We start from the raw sequence: 23,444 nt of genomic DNA, 5'->3' as shown, positions 1-23,444 counted from the left end.
TGTTCGCATCTAAGTAGTTAATAAACAGAATTGTTGGGCATTGCTTTTGGCTTAGGGATGCTTTGAAGGGATTGCTGACATACTCAGGGTACTGTGAACAGAGAAAGTTTGAGGAGCTCTGAAGTAGACAATAAATGTATAAGCAAAATGTGTTAAAAGAAAAGTGTTCTAGAGTATAATAGTCAGGGGGAGGAGACTTCTTAGGATCAAGATGCTCAGCAAAAATAATCATTTAGGTTAGGTCAATACTGAAGAAGGCTGACTTCATTTATTTTTAAATCAAGATGCTATTTAAGTTGGAGCTTTGGCTGATAAAAACTTCCAGGCTTATCTGCAAGGCCATTGTAGCTCGCTGCATGGCATACTTGTTATAAGTTCTCTGTAATTCCATCAAAATGTTACCAAATAATCACTTAATCTTCTAATATCTTCCAGTTACAAGTACTTTCCTGTCTTATTAGTAGAATTAGTGGATGATTTGGAGTCACTTTTTTATCACCATTCTTGGGATTTGTTTTTTCCTTTCCAGTCTGACCGTCTGCAGAGCTCTGTTATGACTTCATTACAACTCTTCTGAAACCTGTCCACTGGTTTGGAGGAAACGACTCTGTGAACAGTGGGAGTCATTTTCTGAGTTGTCTCATAAAACCATGATATTAACAATCACAAGTAGGACTTCAGCCCAGAACTCCGCGTTTGGTTAGCACAAGGCTCAGGGAAGGGTTTCTTCGCCTTGGAGCCTGACTCGGTGCTGTCCCCTGCTGAGAGCCATAAGTCGCTGGTAGGCTTGTTCTAGGAGAGTAATAAGTATTGTTGTTTAGCAATTGTGTTGTTGAAATTCAGCTCCACTATGTCTGACAGTATTTATCTAAAATACTTTCCCTGGTGCGTGTTCAAGTTCCAGTAAACCGTGTCTTATTGTGCGACCTTTTCATTTTCCAGTGAAAAGGGATCAGCTCGTCAGATAAAAGCTACAAGCCAGAGTACAGGAAAAATGCGTGCTCAGAAAATCCAAGCATGATTGAAAACAAGATGTGTTAAATCAATGCGGTTTATCGCCTGCCTATTCCCAGCAATTGCTGTTCTAAGCTCATTCTGAACACACACGGGATGATAAAAGTATAGTGTCACAGCACTTGCTGGGGTGGAGATATAAGAAAACATGTTTATCAGACAGGCTGGGTGATTTTACCCCCTTGATAACAGCTAATGTCAAAACTCTCTGGGAAGAAATCTGAAGAACAATTATAGAAGTAATATTACTCTTGTTATATCAGAAACTACGCCAGTAGGGAAGAGAATTATGGACGTATCCTTAAATGTTAAGAAAGATGGAATATGTTGGTCTGCAATATTTAAACACCATCATCCATTACACAGTGGAAATTATTCTTCTCTTCTCATTTAAAGGAGCAAATTTGGCTTTGAAACCTAATCATAAATGATCCAAATTAAAAAAACACCCAAAATGAAAAAGATTGAAAGGCCAAAAAAAAAAAATTGTGTACATTCAACTTCTGTTTGCTCGAGGGATTTAATTTTAAAGTTGGATCAAATTTGGGAATCTAAATTAAGGCTCCTGGAAGGCCATACTGTTCAGAGCACATCATACACAGTAACAGGGGCAGGTTTTCTCATCAACTGTAGTACACTTAGAGAGCAATACAGTTTTTCCTAATTATTGGAGATTCACCTACTTCCCATTTTAGACAGAGTATAGCCCTCCAGGGCAAGAAAGGGGTCTGTTCATGAAGAGATGCTCCACTTCTGCCAGTAACTTCTCACCACACATCTAGAAAATGCCAACCGGTTGTAGTATAAATTGGTTTAATGTATCTCAGAGACAGCATTTGTGTCTCTTTCTCTCTAAAGTCAAATCAGCATTTGAAAGCTCCTTGTAGGCTTAGACCAATAAGAACTTGATGTGACAGAAAACAGTTTCTTGAGCATTTGGGGGCAAATTTAAAATACTAGGGTGGCCTTCCCGAAAGGTTTGTGTTAGTTGACATGGTGAGCCTTACATAATAAAAATCAGGCCACCAAATGGCTTGTTCATGTGTAAAATGTCAGGAGCCTAGGCACAGAGATTCCTGTTAGTGCTGGGATTTTGTTTCACAGATATTTGGTAAAAACAAAAACAAAAAACAGCAGTTTAATTGATTTGGTATCAGGACTTGTTAACATGCTGCAAATTGAGGTTCATCAATATTAACATAAAATAGTCATCTTGGAATAATAAAGGACTGCAAAAATATAAACTATGAGGCTTCTGTGCTAATTTATGCAACCAACTCTTTCTGTGCCTCAGTTTCCCACCTTTGAATTAGGAGTAATTTTTAACATTTACGTCAAGGGCATATTGTAGGAACCAAGGAGATAATTTCTAGAAAGCACTTTGTTATTACTGGAAAAAGAGTCTTATATGACCTCAGGGTATGTTTAAAATGGCACCTCTACAAGGAATCATTGTGACTGTTAACACCTGCAATCTTCAGAGGTCCTTATAACTTAGAGAATAATTGAGTTCAAGATGCAAAATCTTAAAAATTAGTTTTCTTTTGCAGATGCCTTTGAAAGTAACCTGTCAAAATGTAAATTGGCATAAATTTTATGAAGGATAGTTAGGAAATATGTATACTGAAAGACTTGAAATGTGCATATTCTTTTATCCTGAGAAGTGCTCATTATAAATGCTTCTTAAGTCAGTGAAAATTTTGGGGAAAAAACCCTACATTCCAGTTAGTAGAGGATTTGTTACATAAATTATGTCTATCTGTATAATACGATAAGCTACAAACATCAAAAAGAGATAGGTATAAGCCTGTATATAATGTATATTTTTATAAAATAGTACTGTGAAAATGTTTGAAAGCATACATACTAAAATATCAATCATGCTTCTACATGAATGGGGATATTATGGGTTTCCCGCCTTTAAACTTTTTTTTATATAATAATTATGTTAACATTACTTTTAGATTTAGAAAAACAGTAAGGTGATTTCATTTTGAAAAACAAAAGCAAGTCTCTTAATTCTTTGTTCCTCTTGATTGCTTTTACTTCTCCAAGAATTGTTAATTTCCAAACATAGGCAAGTTCTTTGCATTCCAAGCTACAGTCCTGAGGATCTTCCCTCATCAGTCTTCCTCCGAGTGCCCCTGCTTTGTTTCATCCTCCTAGGCTCTTTGCTTTTCAGTTGACCTTCTGTCTTCAGCCTTTGCTTTGTATGTTGCCCTGGCTGCACTCTTTGTAAAAAGGACGTAGCCACTCAAGGCACCTAATACCTCTTATTGTGCCTGTGGTAGAGAGAGGCATTGCTTCCTTTGCTTGATTTTTGAATCTCAAAGGTGTTGTCACACATCAAGAGACCTGAAGACTACAAATAAGACATCAGGGTGGCCGGGCGCGGTGGCTCACGCTTGTAATCCCAGCACTTTGGGAGGCTGAGGTGGGCGGATCACGAGGTCAGGAGATCGAGACCATCCTGGCTAACACGGTGAAATCCCGTCTCTATTAAAAATACAAAAAAATTAGCCGGGCGTGGTGGTGGGTGCCTGTAGTCCCAGCTACTCAGGAGGCTGAGGCAGAAGAATGGCATGAACCCGGGAGGTGGAGTTTGCAGCGAGCCGAGATCGTGCCACTGCACTCCAGCCTGGGCGACGGAGCGAGACTCCGTCTCAAAAAAAAAAAAAAAAAAAAAAAAAAAGAGACATCAGGGCGTGTTCAAAGTTAGTTTGGAAATTTTCCTCTGGCTTCTTTATTGGTTAATTCTGCCTATGTTGGCTTCGTCTTGACACCCTTCTTGTTGCAGAAAGTTACAGCTTTCTATGGTTCCAGGAGTCCTCCCCTGAAGCCCTCCTGAGCCTCACTCTCTTCGAGGCAGGGGCACCAGGCTGTAAAAGCATTTCACGGGAAAGCAGGAGCTCCACTTGCAAGGAATTTGGTGTTAGGTTTCTTAGGAAGTGTATCGCTCCCACGGAAGAGGTGACCTGGTGTGCCGTTTGTGCATCAAACATCTAGGCAGGTAATGAAATATCCAAATGGCTGGAAATGCAACACATTTCTTCGTGAACAATATTTCTGGCCTTGTTTAGGTTTCTGGTTGATTTTTCGGTTTATGTATTTTAAACTCAGTCTTAAAGATAGATTCGTGAAGATAACTTGCTGTTTTATTGTTTACCTCTGGTTGTTAATTTAGTGACTGAGGGAAAAATGCGGCCATTATGGAACAAAAAGGCTCTGCCTAACACATATGTAATAACTCTCATGCCCAGAATGGATCTGCCTTGGAGGGAAATGCTCTGCTGTTACTCCTTTAGTTCAAATACAGAGTAGTCACCAGGGAAGCTTGGAGACCCAGGTGCTAGTTTTATCATTGCCTTTGCTATGAGGTTTTATTTATTACTTGGCATAGAGTCTAGATATTTGTTTGGACATTAAATGGCAATAGAATATTAATATTGCCTTCCTAATATCTGCATTTCTTTTTATTTCCAGTCAAAATGACATCATGTCACACAACCATTAAAAAAAGGAAATTAAAACCCCAGAAATATGTGAAAGCACAGCAGTGAGTCGCTGAGCTATAAAAGCAGGGAACTCTGTGAGCCAATGTTGGAATGGCACCCAAAGCACTTTTCCCCTGGTGTTTCTGAACAGAACTCTGCAGCCTCTCATTTCCATTGTTTCAAGGAATAAGTATTCAAGAAGTTAAAGGGGATAGAGGAGTGACTTCTTCAAAAGGAAACTCCAAAAAGAGAAAAATCAATTTTCATAAATGAAAATGCATCTGGCTTGACTATATGATTTTAATTTGCAAATAAACCCCCTTACAGAGAATTTCCTTTATTTGATGTGTTTGTGAAGTGGATTTCTTTAAAAAAGAATAAGAGACTATAGGCATGAAAAGGCCACATATATATTTGGTTAGAATTCACTCATTATTAAGAGTTTTCAATTGAATTTTAGAAGCTTGTGATTAATATGAGTACATAAAAACTAGTTGTGTTGTCTTGATTTTCTTTGCATGTAGCATTTCATGCTGCATGCACATTTAGACTGTCTGTCTGTCTGTCTTGACCACCACCTGGGTTGAAGCCCATAAAGAGAAAGGCTGAGAGATGGGTTGGAATAGAAAGTTGCTGGTTTCCTTTAGGGGAGTCTGAGATGATGAGATCCGGAAGGAACCCAAAGCCCTCTGTAAGCAGTCCCAACATAAAGCCAGAATAAAACGGTTTGATTTTTTTAACCATTTCATAAACTTTTTTTTCAAAAGTAGTAATGTTGATACAGTTCAAATGGCATCCTGGTACATACAACAGATATATCCCACCAATATCCATTCCCCAGTATCACATCATAGCTGTGGGTGAGGGGATCCTTCTCAAATCTCAGCTGAGACATTTGCCCTGCAAGCTTGCTCTCCTGTTTGGGAGCATTTGGTCTTGCTTTTTATGCATTTGCAGGAACGTTTCAGATGTACCCCTCCATAAGCTGTACACAACTCCACAAAGTCCTACTATGCGGGTTCAGTAAATATCTTTCTACCAGTAAATGAGCTTGAAGGGGTCAGTGGAAGACAGCTTGAATTCAATTGCTGTGGCCCCTCAATAGCCTGATTGTTCTTTTAATTAATATATCCCCATTACGTGTATTATGACCCTAGACTTTGTCAGAAAGAGGAGCAGAGGTGGTGACTATGAGGAGGACCTGGCTGTGAGATGCTGAGATGCTGAGCTGCATCCCAGCTCTGCAAGTAGAGGGTTTCATATGTCTTTGGGGGTTGGATTATGTGTACCTTTCAGAAAGTTTGTTTTTAAGGGTTTATGGTGTTGTGACACTAAACAGTTCATTCCTACGAATGCCACCCCCTCTCCTTGAGCATATGGTAAGCACTAAAAATGATTACTGAATAAATGCATAATTTAATGTCTTTTGGAATTTTTAAAATGCATACATTGGCCCCATTTTATTCTCATGGTATAAACATTGAGGCTTTTCTATTTGGGATAATGGATTCTTCTAAACCTAACTGGTTTAGGGTGACATCCCCTCAGACCCTTTTCAGAGTGTGCGGACTGGGTATTTGGAAGCAGGGCCACACAAGCTGTTCTCATCATTCCATTCCTCTTGCAGTTTACAGCTTCATCTGTTTTTCTTTTTTCAATCTAAGATGCTCATGCTTCTTTATTTGTGGTTAATTGTGTCCAATTAAGTTTTTTTTTTTCTTGCTCTACCAGATTCTCGGAATTGTCCCAAGTTTGAGGGTAAAAAAAATTGGTTAGTCCCATTTCTTCTGGTGCTTCCTGAGCCCTGCACTTGAGTACAATGAGGTCACTTTGTTGAAGGATTAACTTTATATTACATTCTTGCAGAGTAGATGTATGTCCCTAAGGTATGACTACCCCCACTGATGAAATAAATATACCATTCTTTATGATTCCTCCCTGTTACCCTCTCTGTTGATTTTCAGAGAGTTTATGAATAGTCACATATTTATACAACTGGCCAAAAGCATACTACTTATTTTTCTTATGGTCTGTAATAACCTATGCAAGGTTATTAAAGGGTATACAGACCCCTCTTAAAGCACAGTTTCGTATGTCATTACTTTATACAAGCAGGTCAAATTCCATCTCAGCAACAATCTCTTGCTCTTAACCTTTTTCTCTGATTATATAAGTAATATATGTTCATTGTGGAAAATTTAGAAAATTCACAGCAAAAAGAACAGGAAGAAAAGCACTTTAAGACCCACTACTTAGAAACAACTACTATTTGGCAGTTGATACACAGACAAATTTTCTTTATTCTATATATGTTTGTTTAAAAAAAATAACTATATTGTACACATGATCCTGTAACCTACTCTTCAACCAAGCAATATATCAGTAAATATTTTTCCTATGACATTGCTTTTGAGGATGGCATCATATTCTATTCCATGCGGGTGCCTTAAATTAACCATCCCCCACTTCCCAGATATTTAATATATTTTTTTGTGGGGGCAGTTAAAATAACAATCTTTGTCAGATGGCTCCCCCACACTCAGTAATTGGTTTAATTTTTTTCTCTAGTCAATGCAATCAGATAAATCATCAGGTTCCTTTGGATTCAGGACAGTGAGCTTTGTCTAGCATCTTTAATGTTAGCTTTGTCTGCAGCACTGGACAATTCCATTGTAATATTCAATACCTGTATTGAGGGCAGGTTAACTTGTTTAAAACTATGAACAGACAGCAAATCATAAAGGCATGGGACATAAGTTAAAAGCCCTTGCCTTACTATTTAAATATTTCCTCTCTCATAGTACATGTCCATGGAGTAAATCCTTATTTTTCTTTGAATAATGAGTTTAATATGTCTAATTCAATTACTCTGTGACAGCAGAATGGCTTCTCCTCAGCTCTTTTGCTATTAGTTCCATATGATATTTGAATTGGTTCTTTTAATTGCTGATATTGTCGGTCATTCCTCTGTGAGCTGGCCATATAGCCGGAAAAACATCTCTCTCCCCGCCATACATCAGACAGTCATTCAATTAACAACCATGAATTTCTAGACACAATAGGAATTCATTATGCTAATGATTGAAGAAGTGGGGCAACAATTCAAATTTTATTGGTATCTTAGACTGAAAAGTAAAACCAAGAATTAGAATTTTCAGGATGCTGAATTATGTTTTCCGATATTAAAATGATGCATTTAATTGTCTAAAGCTACTATTTATGGTTAAACATTTTTGTTGGCAATTAGCATTATGGGTGGGGGTGGATATTATAAATAACTTAAACCTTGGTGCTCATTCCTGTCTCTCTCATGCATTTCTTGATTAAATACTGTGGATTTTATGAGTTACAGCTTCCCCGCCTAAAGAATTCTATGGCATTTTCTCTACAAGTCTAATTTGAAAAAAGAATTCTTCTCAAGGGTTTAGAAAGTAATTCATAAAATGGAAGGAATAATAAATATTGTGCCTTAACTCATATACTAGTATAGATAGAAAGATTTGGTACACCTGGGTGTAATTTTAGTTAATTTCCACAAGAGACAGGTTGAAAGTTTACTGTTTGGAAATGGGGGGAGGGTTGACTAAATCTCATATTTGCAAAAATGATTACATTATCTTAAATGAAAATGCCATTCTATTAATGACTTCAATAAGCATTGCATTTGGAGAAAAAATCTTTCTAATAAAAAGTTACCTAAAGTTCACTCTAACTTAAAATATACAAGTGAAGAAAAAGTACTTACTCTGATTTATGTGTCTTTTGGAGGTGCAATTATTGGCTTTTTACTCACCTATGTAAAACAATGTACTTTTGTAAATGGATTTCTGGCCACTTTATGCAGCCTTTTTTTTCCTTACATAAAAAGTAAGCACTGTCAGTCAAGGAATTTTAAGGTTTATTTCCTCTTTAGAAATGATTGATAGCCTTTTAGATTTACAAGTTGACAAGTTAAAGGGTTCTATTGGTATAATTATGTACTAAATTCACAGTCTTTCAATTTAAATGTCCTTTTAAAACCACAAGATTATCATACCTGTATTTTGAAAAGTGGGCCAGTCAGTTTGGGTTGGTATACAAATTGCTTCCATTAGCCTTGGGACCTATTTGAATTTAATACAGTTTTTTAAAGTTAGTACTAGTATGAATCTTACTTTTAAAATTTAGGTTAATGGAAATGCATTTTAAGTAAAGCATGTGGCAACTTGTTTTTTAATGTATAGCTAAATGTCAGAACTACACATACTGTCTTTTTTATTCAGCATGTGAGAAAATACATAGTTGAACACTTTGATTACACTAAAAAAGAAAAGAAATAAAAAAAAAACCCACCTACCCCTTACTTAGAGAATATAGGGATGTGGAGGCTATGGATAGGAGCTGGAGCTGCCATGTTTTCCATTTCCGCTGTTTCACATGAGACAGCCTGAAGATATTTCACATACCAGGGAGAAATTTTGAAAATGATAGACCAGAGTCCACTTAATATTGTGTTTAATTTAAGGATGCTTTGAAGAGTATGTAGTCAATGTGCACACAGCAAGGTCCATTGTCTCCAAATGTTATTCCAGGTTTGCTCTTCTTTTGGTCTTTTCAAGGATTATTCTTGGAGACTCGGCTGCTCTAAGCTGATTTAAGGATGCTTTGAAGGGTGTGTAGTCAATGTGCACACAGCAAGGTCCATTGTCTCCAAATGTTATTCCAGGTTTGCTGTTCTTTGGTGTTTTCAAGGATTATTCTTGGAGACTCAGCTGCTCTAAGCTAGTACTTCACAGACGCTGGTCCCAAATAATATCAATGTTGGTGAAAGGATCTATCATTTCAGATGTAAGGGTTTTGAATCAGGGCATTTTCAATACCCATCCCTTTGCAGACTCTCTCAAGGGTGGCACTGGTTTTGCATACCTCGAAGATTCACTTCTACTCACTCTCCTCTGCTCTCACCAGCCTCTTGCATGCTTAATTGTGCTGAGATATTGTATCAGCTGAGGTCCGCTAGGGATTTTGCAGTTAAGCAGATACTTTTAATTCTCCTGCTGTTTACAATGTATAGATACCACCAGGCAAGCCCTTGAGTGTTTTTACCTGAGCAACTGAATTAAAGTGGATACTAAAAACCTCAGGCCAAATACCATTTTACTTTCTATTTATGATCATGTAAGGAGTGCAGAATTTGGCCAAAGGAACACTGTTCAAGACCTACTCCTAATGTTCTTTTGGGCAGGTCACTCCCCACCGTGGTATAAAGCAGATGGTGGAAAGTTCAGCAAAGAGATCATTCACACAATCATCTTGTGATCCAATTCAAAAGTATCAATTAAACTTTGGACTTCCTAGTTATTTCCACACCATTAGTGTTGCAAGCCATGTTCTCCTTTATTTCTTGAAAATGTACTAATTGTGTGACTTCTTTATTGCAGCGCTCAATGAACCCACCATCGATTATGGTTTCCAGAGGTTACAGAAGGTCATTCCTCGGCACCCTGGTGACCCTGAGCGTTTGCCAAAGGTGAGGATACTGCCTTTTTGTAATTTCTGAAAATTTGGACTTGAGTGATTTGCAGAAAACTCTGCTGCTGACAAAAATTAGTTCATAGGTAAACAACTCATATTTTTGTGTTTTGTGTGTTTGGTGCTATAAGGTAAGCAATAATAAAAGTAGCAAGCACTTATGTGCCAGGCAACACTGTGCTTACTTTTATATCTGTTATGCCATTTTATCCTCTCAACAATGCTCTGAAGTTGGTACTATTACCATTCCTATTTTAGAAGAGAAAGTAAGCAAAGAGAGATTAAATAATAATTTGCCCAAGGTCACATAGCATGTAAATTGCTAAACCAAGATTTGAACCTATGCAGCATGGCCCTAGAGTCTGGGCTACTTAATCGCTACATCTTACCAATTCTCAAAAGAAAAAACAGCACCAAATTTCTGTCTACAAGGATCCGTACTTAGTCCTGGCAAGAGCAGAATAGTTAGAGCTCAAAATGTATTGGTAGATCTTGAGATTGGGCAAAGACAACCTCTCTTCTCCTAAGGCATTCTACCTGGTTGGGAAAATAGGCACAAATATGAGAGAAATTAAACAAAAATTCAAGACAGAGTCATATATGTCACCAATACATCATTAATTACCAGTACAGAAAGAAGAAAACTGACCTTTATTGACTATTGCATACCTGTTGTGAATGTTTGGGATATCCCCATCCCTGTACCTGAGGAACTTGGGCTTTATGTGGGAGAGAGTCCCAAACACAACTAATCATAACCAAAAATAATAGTAGCACATTAAAGAAAAGTGCAACCAACGTTCTGTGAGGACTCAGAGGAGAGGGCAGTTAAATGTGAAGGAAGTTCAAAGTACAGAATTCGTTGAGCTTGCATTCACTGTTTACTGACAGCAAAAAGCTTCATTTACTACACAAGTGAAAACTATTAACATTAAATTGAATTAGTAGTTTCAAGGACTCTTTCTTGCCACAGTAAGTCTAGAGATACGCCATTTCTAGCTTTATGTATCCTTGTAAAACACTTGTGAAAATGAAGTTGCCATCCTTCTTAGCTCAGCGAACCTCCTTAGGGGATCAGTTCGTCATCAAATCCTACCTGTGTGCTGGGTGCCCTTGTAGGGAGGGCCACCTGTCAGAACTGGCCCTGTCTGGGAGAAATCCACCCCTCAGGCCACTACACAGCTGTGAGGCGCCTGGGGAGGAGGGGTGCTAACTGCTCCAGAGAGGAAGGACTGTGATGAGCAAGGGTCTGTGTCCTGCATCTTGACTTTGGGGGAAAAACACCTTCAGTTTTCAGAGATGATGCCTTCAGTTTCAACCTTCAATTTCCAAGAACAACCTCACTTCCACTGAAGTGCTGTCCTTCCCTTTCCTTTTCCACCCCAATTTATTCTTGGTAAGCAATTAAATCATCTACAGGTTATTTAATATTATTTAGTAGATTAAATAATCTAACTATAATAATAAACAGCAGTCTCCACCCATGGCGTAGATGGTCTGTGGAGAGATTTACCATTAGGTTCCTCTGTCTAGCAAGAACATGGTCCTGTGCATTTCCTATGGGACAACTGGTAATTTTATAGCACGATGATATAAATGATGTGGGTCTGACTAATGGTAGGTGCCTTAGCTGTCTTCGTGCTAGAACAAAGGCAGGGGTACAATGCCAGATTCTTCCCATTGTTCCCAGTGAGGAACATTTGGGCACTGTATTCACTTTATATTTAGCACTTGCTTTACCGTTTGATCTCTAGAGTCCACTGGAGGTATTGAGGAGAGTCAGGTTGAACAAGGTGGAATTCAGACATTGGCCACTTGCTAGCTATGCAACCCAGGTCAAAATTGTTTACCTCTCTGTGCCTCAATGTCCTCATCTGGTAAATGGGGATGGTGCTAGGTTGTACCTTTTCGAGTTTTATTACAATGACTTATTTAGCAGCCAACGAAAGGTAGCTATGATGATTTGTCATTTGAGTGAGACTGGGACCCTTGCTTCTGAGAGCTCTCCCACCCAATCTCTGCAGAGCAGGAAATCCTAATACTGGTGAGCAGTTGAACATGTGATTTCTCCTCTGTGCCTCAGTTTCTTCATCAATAAAACGGGGATAATTAATCATGCTAACTCATAGGGGATCATGTAAGGATAAAGAGAGGTCATCTCATGGGTGCCCTTGGCATAGCATCTGGCCCATAGTTGCCACTTTAAAAATACTTATCGAGCAGTGGCTCATGCTGGTAATCCCAGCAATTTGGGAAGCAGAGGTGGGAGAATTGCTTAAGGCCAGGAATTCGATACTAGCCTGGGCACCATCACAAGACCCTATCTCTACAAACTAAAAAAAAAGTTAGCCAGGCATGGTGGTGTGTGCATGTAGTCCCAGCTACTTGGGAGGCTGAGGTGGAAGGACTGCTTAAGCCTAGGAGGTCAAGGCTGCAGTGAGGTATACCCACCATTGCACTACAGCCTGGGTGACAGAGCCAGAAGACCCTGTCTCAAAGAAAAATAGAAGACAAATCTGGTTTAATGGTTGAGGTCTACGGAAACCAGACAGTCCTTTTTCTTATTAGAAAAGAAAGGAGAGAAATGGGAATCTAGGGTTGAGTTTTGTGTACTTACTTTTGAAAACACTTTTATGGTTGCATGTTATGTTCAGAAATGTTGAACAAATAGCATAGGCACGTGTCACTTTGTCCCTGATGGTAAAATTCCCAACCCTTTTTTCCTGAGTTTGGACAGAGTAATCAAGGACACAATGGATTTGTGTGTTAAGGAAACACTCCACGGCTTGCATCTAGCCACTTGATCGTGCAAGGCCTGGCCGGAGCCCACCCCAGGAAGCTCTCAGTGTGACTCAGAGCCGAGTGGCTGTCCTCCTGGCTTTGAATGTTAAAGTGGAGCGAGAGTTCAAGGGCAGGGTCAGGAAGTGGCGGATGGAGCCAGCACAAGGTATTCCCGTGGACTTGGGAGATTTATACTCCTGCTGTCCATTGTTAGGGGGATAAAAATGGGCTGCGCCTTTCTTAGGATCATGGTCACTGTTTGTCAAACAGGAGTATTTCCGTGAGCTATGGACCACACACCTTAAAAAACAAACTCCTCTTTATTAAACCCATGTGTTTGTGAATAGACAAAGCTAGATTCATACAACCACCCACATATTCTGTCAAATGAAACTGCTCCAAAGACCAAGCAGACAGCTTTCCATAATAATATGCCTTTGTATACAGGCATGTGCTTTTTCAAAAAAACTTGGACCTGCTTTGTTTTATTGGAGTCCTTCCTGCAAGAGAGGCTGGGGCAGCAGACATCTTTACCATTTACCAAATAGGAAAACGGGAGCAAGCGGAATCCCGCTCTGTAAATTATTTTGTTCCTGAAAGTCACCATCGTGATAGTTGCTGTACACACAAATTTAAAATACTGTGATTATGCTAACCCCAGATGTTTTTTGGTTTCCTTTTTCATATACACAGGGAGAAAAGGGCAGGCTAAGGTTTTTAAATCACAGCATTCTGTTCTGTTTCATACAGTTTTCGCCTTTCTCTCTGGATCCTGGCAGGAAGGGGAGGAACATATGAGCAACTTTGGGGTCAAGGTTGACCTTTCTTATAATTTAGAGGTGGAAGGGATGGGGAACATGATCGATCAGAAATTCTGAGATGCTGAAGGCCGCAGTGATGCAATCCAGACATTGAGCAAGGAGCACTCTCTGTGTTCAAGGTCAGAAATGTCTCCGCCCCCTTGCAGTTTTAGTTGCCTTCGGGAGTGGTCAGTGAGCCTTAGCCCCAAGGCAGTGAGAGTGTGCCCTGAGCTTAGCTGGCATCAGGCGTGTCAGCTGTGAATCCTAGGAAGCAAGGAATGTTTACTTCGTGCCTACTGTGAGCCCAGCACTGCATTATTAAGGTTTTCAAAGAGCATAGAGGCCAAGAGAGTGGGCTCTCAAGTCAGAAAGATGTGCGTTTTGGAAACGCGATCCCCTACTTGGTGCACATGATTCAACCTCCCATGCTTCAGGTTTCTCCTCTGTAAAGCAGCTGCCTCACAGCATTGTTGTCAGGTGTTAATGAGATAATTTATGCCAAGAGGCATCCGTGGCATCTAGTGAGACTCCAGTAAATGGGAGCCACTAATCCCTGCACCGTGGGTGTTCCCCATTTTACAGATGAGAAGTTAGAGTCCCCAGAGGTCTGAGTGACTTGCTATGACATCACAGCTAGCAAGTGGGAAAACTACGATTCGCACTCAGGCCCTCAGTGTCGGTAACCTCACTGTCTTCACTATGTTGAGTTCCTACTTCTCCTGCCTTGAGGTGTCTCCTCTGCAGACATCTGGCCCCCATCCTTATGTAGATTTTTACCAGCATTCTCTCATTTCCCTATGGAGAAGGCTTAGCCTGGGGACCGTCTCAGGGCCAATGTGTCTTTTCTCCAAGAGCCAGCCCCTCTTTTAGAGAAAATAAAGCAGTTTGGGAAAAGTAACAAAGGCTGCATTTGTGTATTTTGCTTTATGGAGCTGAAAATATCTGGTAAATCGATCCAGTGGGAGTAATAAATACACATTACTTTATCTTGTTCTTCACGTCCTATACCCCTGAGCCTTTATAGAACAACACCACTTAATAGACTTAAAAAAGAGTAATTACACTCATTGGTTGTGTGATTTTTTCAGCCCTCCCAGCCCTGCCTGACCTTCTAATTTAGCTCACCGTGTCTAACTAATGCATTTATATTCATCTTTTAATGCATTTATATTCATCTTTTATGAAGCATGTATAGCACAGAATTGACTTCAGAGCCTTTTTCAAGCTGTCCTCTTAGGTCCCCAATCTGGTTAGTAGTAAGGAGAATGGGAGCTATCCATCTCTATACATTTGTATGTATAGATAACACGTAGACATGGCTCAAAGCATTTTTTATCCTTTATGAAACATAAAAAAGTATTTATTACATTGTTACTTTAAAGCTTTTATACATTCGAGCATTATTTACAGCTAAACATGCAGGCAAAAGATGCGAGTGTTTTTAAAATGATTACTGTTAATGTTTCTGCTTGTCAGAAGTGCTTAAATTTTCCTGCACTTTGTCTAAAAACTTAGTACTGTTGCCTTTTAAGAACAACACATTTAAAAGATCTTGCAAGTCAGATTTGCAAACACTGCTGACAGTTTGTGATGAATGATATTGCAAAATTTGCAAGATGTTTGTCATTTCACACAGCCGACATATTAAGGAACGGATTAAGAAATGCGAAACCCCTATGGAAAACAACCATCCCAAACAAACCTCCGCCAAACCTTGAACCCAGAGAGCACACCAGAATCTCTCACCCGGGTTTTCTTTCCCAACTTCCCACTCAGCCAGTGGAACCCGATTGTTCTCAGTGCATTTTCTCTCACCATATGGTCTCCTCATTACCATACACTAAGAGTCCATATGGGAAACTTGTGAAATGAACTGTATTCATTTTAACTGCCAGATGAGCAGCCTTTTGCTTTGCAAGCTTAGCTTAAGTCATCTGCTGTCTTCATGTTGTTATGGCAACACAGCACCAATAAAAAATTCTAATCTACTGTAAGTGATCACAGTATTTTAAGTGCTTGCCTACAACCACCCTCAAAGGGGAAGACAGAGGAGGATTCTCTTTGTCCAAGGAGCAAAAAGTTGTTGTTCATTCCAGCAGGTGTCACTAAAGAAGTCAGTGACAAGGGGATTGAAGTACCAGTGTGGCTGGCTGTGCAGTAGGTTGGGATTATAAGAGAAGTGAACACCAGTGGGGTGGATGGTGGGAAGGAGGAGTTGTGGACCCTTTTGGTGGGTCTCTAAAAGCACATTGAATGTCAAGCGCCATAGTATCTCTGGCAGACATGCTACTCTGGTGGTGCTGTGTGGCCAGCCTGCCGTGAAGGAACTCAAGGCTTCCTTGGAAATAGAGAGGTAGCAAATCCTCATGGTAGTTTCTCCTTCATTGGCATTCGAAAATCTCAGTCTCTATGAAGCGGCTCTCCCCGTACATGTGAATTAGTCATTTCAAACACCAGGCTAATTAAGAGTACCTTAAAGTAATGGAAGCAGGCAGCAACATCCTTAAATATAAATCATTTTCACCTCTGCGGGCCACATGATATGTTGCATCTCTGTCGCTCTATCTGTATTGAAAGTGAATGTTTATAGTCTCAGTTCATCAGTTCACATTAGCCTCATGCTGAATATTTAAACACAGAACAATTTGAACACACCATGAAGGAAGACAGTGACTGCACTTTCATTTGGAACAGCAAGGGCTCATCTAATAATAATTTAGTAAATCAGCCATTTAGTGGCTCAGTTGTGCACTGCATTGTGCCAAATATTATTCACTTCAACTGTACACTTGCAAAATTGAAATTCAGACTCTAGTCACAGGCACTGTTTTTGCTCAGCGGAGAGACGAGACCTAAAATCACCCTCCCTAAAGAGCGTTCGTGTTTAGTGATTTATCATAAATACAGAGCTGGGGCAAAATAAAACTGGAGTTGGCCGTATACAATGTATTCTAATTATGCTTTTATTGTTTTAGTCTTTATGCAAAGACTATCAGTAATTCAAAACCTGCAGTTGCATCAGTGAAAATACAAATAAGAAATCTTTGCATAACCACATTGCCTCCTAGCAGAAAGGGAGATGACTAAGGGTTTCAGCAAAGGATAAAGAAAAACTTAACGTCTTCATCTTCCACACTGACACTAGCCTCTCTCCCGCTTCTCGCTATCTCTCTTTCTCTTTCTCGTGTATTTACTTTTTTAATTTGAGGAAACTCGATTAACATTTTATCCTGAAATGAAAGTGACTCTCTTCAGACAAAAACACAGAAACAAATGGCAAATCTTATAGTATATTCAGCTCTTAGAAAAAACATGCCTGAGTTTGATTCCAGGAAACATTTTGTCTCTGCATTCTCTTGTCAAAAACACAAGCTATGGAATGCTGTCCATTTCCCCCACCCTCTCCTGTATCTACCGGAAAACTTACAGGCAGATTCCATTTCCCCATTTGATAATATGCTCAGTTTAGGGGCGTGGTATCCACTACTACTTAAATTTCTTTTATCCAGGGAGTTTAGCCTGGATCTCTGTACCCATGAAATTGCATTTAGAATTCCTGTGTGTGTGTGCGTGCATGTGTGCATTATGAATAAGCATACACAAATGCCTGCACATGTAATTTATCTGGGGAAAGAAGTTGTAGCTTCACTAAAAAGGCCGATGGCCCCCATGAAAGTTGTAATTCTCACCTCTTTAAGTTATTTATCTTTAGCTGACTTATTTTGTGGCAAATTCTTCTGCTTGTCATTATTGTTTCCTTCCCATTTTAGAGATGAGGAAACTGAGGTTTATGCAGGACAAGTAACCTTCTCAAGCTTATGCAGCTAGTAAGTGGAGGTTTCCTAACTTCCCATACTTCCTAACCAGTAGTCCATTTAGAGTCTTTTATAGAGTTTTGAAAATAGGATTACATCTCAAACATAGCACTCAAGGCACGCAATACACATTGACTGTAAGAATGCGTATATTTTGCCAGAGTTCCTTGGAAAATAAATGGGGATTAATAATAATATTGCGGTTATTGCCTGATAAGCATAACTAAATATAATCTACTAAACCAGGTGTTGGTATTAACTCTGTTTTAAAGATGAGGACACAGAGGCATGTGTTTACACTGCTAATACATCGCAGAACATGGATTTGAGCCAAGTCTATTGGTCTCCAGATCCAGAGCCTATATCCCCTAAGCAGTGCCTCCCAGAATTAAGAAATTTTAAGAAAAAAAGCCAATTTACAAAATCAGTCTTAAAACCCTTCCAGCCTGGTTAGGGAAGGAGGCAAGTGGTGGCCTAGGCCTGAGGTTAGTTCACAAAGGGCTGAGCTAGGTGGAAGTGGCAGGAAGAATTCACATGTAAATGCAGACAAACCCTGGGTACCATGCTTTCCCTCTTTAGCTGCAGAGTCATTGTGGGAGGGACTTGCAGTAACCGTTATCCAATAGCTCAGTGCTGGAACTCTTTCAAGTTCCTTTTTAGCACTGAGTTCTTGATGAGGAGGATTAAGTGTAACTTACTTCATATCACACCCTGCATACAGGGGCGTTGAACATAATTACTCATTAGTTCAAGGGTAGGTGACAGGAGAACCAAGGGGCGAACTCATTTCTACCTCCAGCCACCCAACATCCTCCCCTTAAAGACTGAAGCCCTTAGGAACAGAGATGCTTGGAGGTCTTAAGTCTTGCTCACTATTTTCAGCCCTGAGTAACACTTCAGTGGAGCATTAGAGTAATAAGTACCAAGCCCCAACAGTCTTGAAACAGTGGATTTTAATTGCGGTTATACTCAGGACCATCTGTAAAGCCTTGAGAATTATCATTTACAGATATTGTTTGTCTGGAGATACATATAATAACCAATGATGTTCATGCTCAACAGTTTAAGAAGCAAAAGCAAATTATATTTTTGCCTCCCTTATGTATCTATAAAGTATAGTATGGGAACGTATCACTCAAGTTTCCCTATAGTATACGTCCAAAAAGATAAATATGCACGTGCATTTGTATACACACACACCAAACATACAAACACATCCATGTATGTGTACATGACAAATACATCTCTTTGTTTACTGAGCAGTCCTTCTACTTTTAAGCTCGGTATTTATTCAGCCTTGGCTGAGGGAAAGAAGCCACAGCCAAAAGACAAAGAGAAACAGAAGTAGTTAATTTTTGGCTTTTTGTGTTTTCTAAAGGCCCAGGCCTTGGTGACTTAAAGGTGACTTAAAAGATTTTCAAGGGTAATTTTGACTCTAGGCCGTTTTTGTTTCATGTGCTGACTTCACAACCTACCGCTGAAAAAGGCATCTCTGTCCAGAGCTTTCTCTTTAAGCAGAGACTTTTATCCTGATCAGAAAGTCGATTTCCAAGGCACTCAGCAGGACCTAACCCACAGCGTTGGTCTTAAACCAGTACAGTGAATTGGAATAAGAAGATCCCGCCAGAGGTTACCAAGTTCAGCTCTGTACCTCCAAGCAGGTCATAGTCAACAAGGGTGCAGACACCATTTTTCACTGTATTTGTGGCGGGAAGCACCCCAGGCTCCCATTCACCAATTACCATGACACCATTTAGAAGAAAATGCCAGGAGACCAAATAAAAAAAAAGGGGGGGGAGAAACCATTGTCATAACTCTTCTCAGAAATACCTGGTTTCACAATTTATACTTAACTGCTGACACTTGAAAAGTCGAACATTTTGGTAAAATGAATCAAGCTGTAATGTTTCTTTTATGAGATCCCCTTGCAGGAAAGGGAAGCTTGGCACCTCATGGAGCCCAAGCTTAGTTATCCATCATAGTAAAGTCAGCTGTCCTAGCCAGCTTCTCAGAGGTCACGCGATCGAACCAACAGCTCTTACAACTATATTATTGCTTACGGGACAGTAATTGAGGCACCAGATAAAAATTACCTGGTCTAATAGGCAGCGAACAATTTTCACTCAATAAAATTATGAGCCAAATCATTCATTTCATAACACTCTGGCTAATTTATTTGTTGACCTTTTAATATCCATAGCTCTTCAGTGGTATTAACTGCAACTCAGACAAAATCTCTTGTTCATTTCACTTTCATTGATTTTTTTTTTTTTCCATTGAGGCAATAACAGTTGCTTGAAAACAGCCTTTTTCTTTCCACTGTAAAAGTCAATCACGTAAGTTAGTATGTCTTACGTTGATATAGCTGTGTTAGCTTACAACCTAGTTTAATTTCATATGATTCAGAGTCTCCTACACCATGTTTTTAACAAAGGCAAGGCTTTCTGGTTTACCTCCAACCACGCCGCACGCTGGTTCATAATAATATGTTTGAGAAGTAAGAGGGTTGTCATCTAATCTGAACACAAAATCAACTTTAAAATTAGAGGAGGTTCAGAAGAGGTCCTCCTGCCGCATTTTCTCTAGACTAGAATGCTTTTGGTGCCTTGGCCTTTGGTATTAATAGCAGTAGACTCTTTCAAAATATTTAATTCCTTTGTTCTGGAAATGTCTAGAGATTTTTACTGTGGTTTGAATTTCATTTTTTAAAAAGACTCTGGGCAAAAAGTATGTGCCAAAATGTTCTGTAGGGCAGTCGAAGCTTCAGCTGAATCTTCTTATATACTAAAATACTATGAAGTCTTTAGAATGTGGGGTTGTAAAATATAATTGTTATACATTTGGCATTTTATGCCTCTCTGGAAATAACTACTTGCTACCTATACCTCATTTATGTTCCTCCTTTCCATTTCAATTTACTCTAAAGTGGTCCTTAGCTATAATGAGAATGCCCCTTTCAACAGAAACATGTTTAATTATATCCATGCTAAATGTAAGTGACTCTTCTCAGTCATAGGGCTTCTAAGTAAAGAGTGTTTAAAGTGTGACACTAAAGGCTTCTAATGATCTGCACTAAGCTCTATTTCAAGAAGTTTATATTACAAGAAAAATGAAAAATTTGAGGAATGTCTCAGAGGATGGGAAACTAAACGGTGCCCAAGTGTTATTTTGGTTTGTTTTACTCCTTCCCTCACTGCCCTCATTATACTGATTTTTTAGAATGCAAAGTCTACCATTGTGGAATTTTCCATTTGGCTGAATAAACACAAAGGAAGTTGGGATATAAAACTACCCTCCAAAGAAATACATCTCAGGACAACTAGTATTTATTGCATTGTACATCCAGCTCTGCAGGAAATGGGCTGCAAGAAACTTCCAATTTCTCAGCATTCGGCCTTTCCAATCAGTAATGTCACCCAGGCTTTCAGAAGTCAGTGGGGAAAGATCCAGGACTTAAAGTCTAGGAGCTGAATGCACACATCAAAATCTGGGTCCTGCAGTAAACCCTATATGAAGGAAGGCAGTGAAATCAATGCTGATTTCATTGATAGGTGCTTATCATCTCTACATCAAGAGTGATATTCTCATTTCACTTCATTGTATGTTGCTGATATTTGGCCACTACATTTTGAATCCTGATAAAGCAAAGCAGATTGGTGATAAATGGGTATCAGGGAAATGTGCAGTGACAGAGAAGTATTGTGCTTCTTTCTCAGAAATCACCCAACTCGACTTTGATTATTGATGCTTGTAGTTTTTTTTTTTTTTTCCTGTTTCCATCTACATTCCTGAAAACATTTCCTATTTGGGTAAGCATAAAGCCAGGCACAGATTATCCTCTCAAATTACTGAAGCATCCCTGGGCTTTAATTTTATGGGCGGAGTTCCCAGAGTCTCAAAATCTAATGCTGAAACATGAAAATTAATGTTGTGTTCGTGTATGGGTATCTATCAGCTTTATGAGCTGACCTACACGTGCTATGAACAAAAGAAAGTTCAGACTATCTTCCCTGCTTATCTGGGATTGAGCTGCCCAAAACATTGAACTGGGTTTATAAATGGGCCTAGTATTGGCCAGTTAGACAACCTTTCCCTTCACTCCAGGAGGCTAGATGTGGCCAGTGAACTTGAGCTTATTAGCTATAGATTTCAGGTCAAAGGCTAAAGAGAAGACTCCCACAGATGGTGAATAATCCTAAGATTTTTAACTCATAAAATAGAAGATGAGTTAACTATGTCTGCATATTTGTCATGATACGCCTGGTTCCCAATGTGTCTTTCTATGAATGTGCAAATACCTAACTATTTCCAAGGGCCTAAGAGTACAGCTAATAAAAGGCTGAGGACCATAAAGACCAACCTCATGTTGCTAGCAGCCTATAACTTGAGATAATGTCTGTACTAGACATGATTCATTGTATTAATCATGAAATTAAAATGTAAGTCCAAGCCAGCAGGAATGAAAGAGCAAATTCATAAAAAAGTGACATAAAAAAACTCACAGTGATCAAAACTTGACCTTTGGGAATTTATATATTGGATTTAAGAGTCTGTAGCTAAATGGAACACCAAATTTAAGTCTTCTACTTTTATAAACCATGCCAAATATGACTTTGTCATTTCATCGTACAAATTAAGTGTGTACTTTTAAAAATCAGTAACTGTATCTTAGAATAACACATCAACATGAATTTCTCAAGACTTGTGGTTTGCTAAACATTATGGTAGAAGCTTAGATAAGGAGATTAAGAACCTATCACTGGCCTCAAAAAGTCTGCAGTCTAGCTATGGAGAATGAATGAAGACTAACACACTTCAGATCAGAGCAGAATGACCTCTCAGTATGTACTTCTGTGCTATGCTGGGTGACACAGATGGTCAGCACTCTTTTTCAGAGGAAATAGAGATATTAGGAGCTGAGGTATCAGTGAAGGTGGAATTATTTCTGACAGAACAGTGTGATTTTCAAGAGCCAGGCTCTGATGTCTAACAGGCCTGGGGTTGAATCCATGCTCAGCCACTAGTCAGCGGTGGAAACTTTGGGAAAGTTAGCTGACCTCTCTGAGTGTCAGTTTCCTCATCTGCCAGATGGTAATAGAAAGAATACCTTAAGAGGCTTTCTATGAATCTTGTTCCACTTTCAATAAATGAGAGCAATCTCCTTTATTACCATACCATCACGATCCCCTTCAGTACGAGGCTTCAGAGGATGGAGAGAGGCATTGTCAATGGGCACAGATTGAAGCCAGCATTCCCTCCAAAAAAAGGGGAAGGCAAAAGGAGTGAAGGTATGGAGATAGAAAGGAGCCAAATGTTTTACTTCTAGTCTGGGGAGGACAAGCATAGAGAGCAGTTCTTCAAATACATAGGGAGAAATGACTGGATAAAGTTGGTAGGACCAAATGATGGCAACAATCTTTTGTGACTCTCATCAAACTTTGTAGGTCGGTGCTGGGAAGATAATGTGCCCTGAAAGTTGCTGGAGAATAAGATCCACATATGATGACAGACAAGGGCAACAAGAAGCTCAAACAATATTTGCTAATTGTTTGGGTTGCAAAGCAGAAAGTAAAGCTGAATCTTCCCTTTATATTTGTAACCCATTCAGCATTTTTATTATAAAGCTTCCAAAATATAAGTAAAACCCATGCCAGCTACATGTGAACTGTTTCTTGGAACCCCATTCCTCCTTCGGTCTCCCTAACATTTCTGTAGACTCTAAATAGAGTAAGAATAATGTATCCAACATTTTTCTCCATAGACCCCCACCCACATAACCATCAACCTATGGTCATAGCAAGACAGGTGAAGCCACGTTTTGATATTTCATCTCAGTGAGATGAAATCAATCAGTGAAAAGTAATTGTTGTTTTTAAGGAGTAAAGCTTTTTTGTATCTTTAAGAGAGAATAAATCCAAGGCCATGAACAGAAAAATTGTCTGACTCAGGATATAGATTGGAGAACAAACATTACCTCCAAGGAGACTCTGGGGCTTTTCAATATTTAGGATGCTAGTATTTGTCTTTTT

General features: G+C 39.3%; 1 protein-coding gene across 7 annotated transcripts in view; it reads left to right on the top strand.

The window, feature by feature from the left end:
- EBF1 (EBF transcription factor 1) overlaps positions 1–23,444 on the top strand; it is a 400,425-nt gene that overhangs the window by 356,231 nt on the left and 20,750 nt on the right. For all 7 annotated transcript variants that reach the window (XM_063724363.1, XM_063724362.1, XM_063724364.1 and 4 more), the window contains exon 11: positions 9,929–10,017. In XM_063724363.1, the coding sequence (XP_063580433.1) occupies positions 9,929–10,017 (89 nt within the window). The remainder of the gene's footprint in view (positions 1–9,928; positions 10,018–23,444) is intronic.

The sequence above is a fragment of the Pongo abelii genome, chromosome 4 (genome assembly GCF_028885655.2).
Source record: "Pongo abelii isolate AG06213 chromosome 4, NHGRI_mPonAbe1-v2.0_pri, whole genome shotgun sequence".
Lineage (NCBI taxonomy): Eukaryota > Metazoa > Chordata > Mammalia > Primates > Hominidae > Pongo > Pongo abelii.
This window is presented reverse-complemented; position numbering and strand designations above follow the sequence as displayed.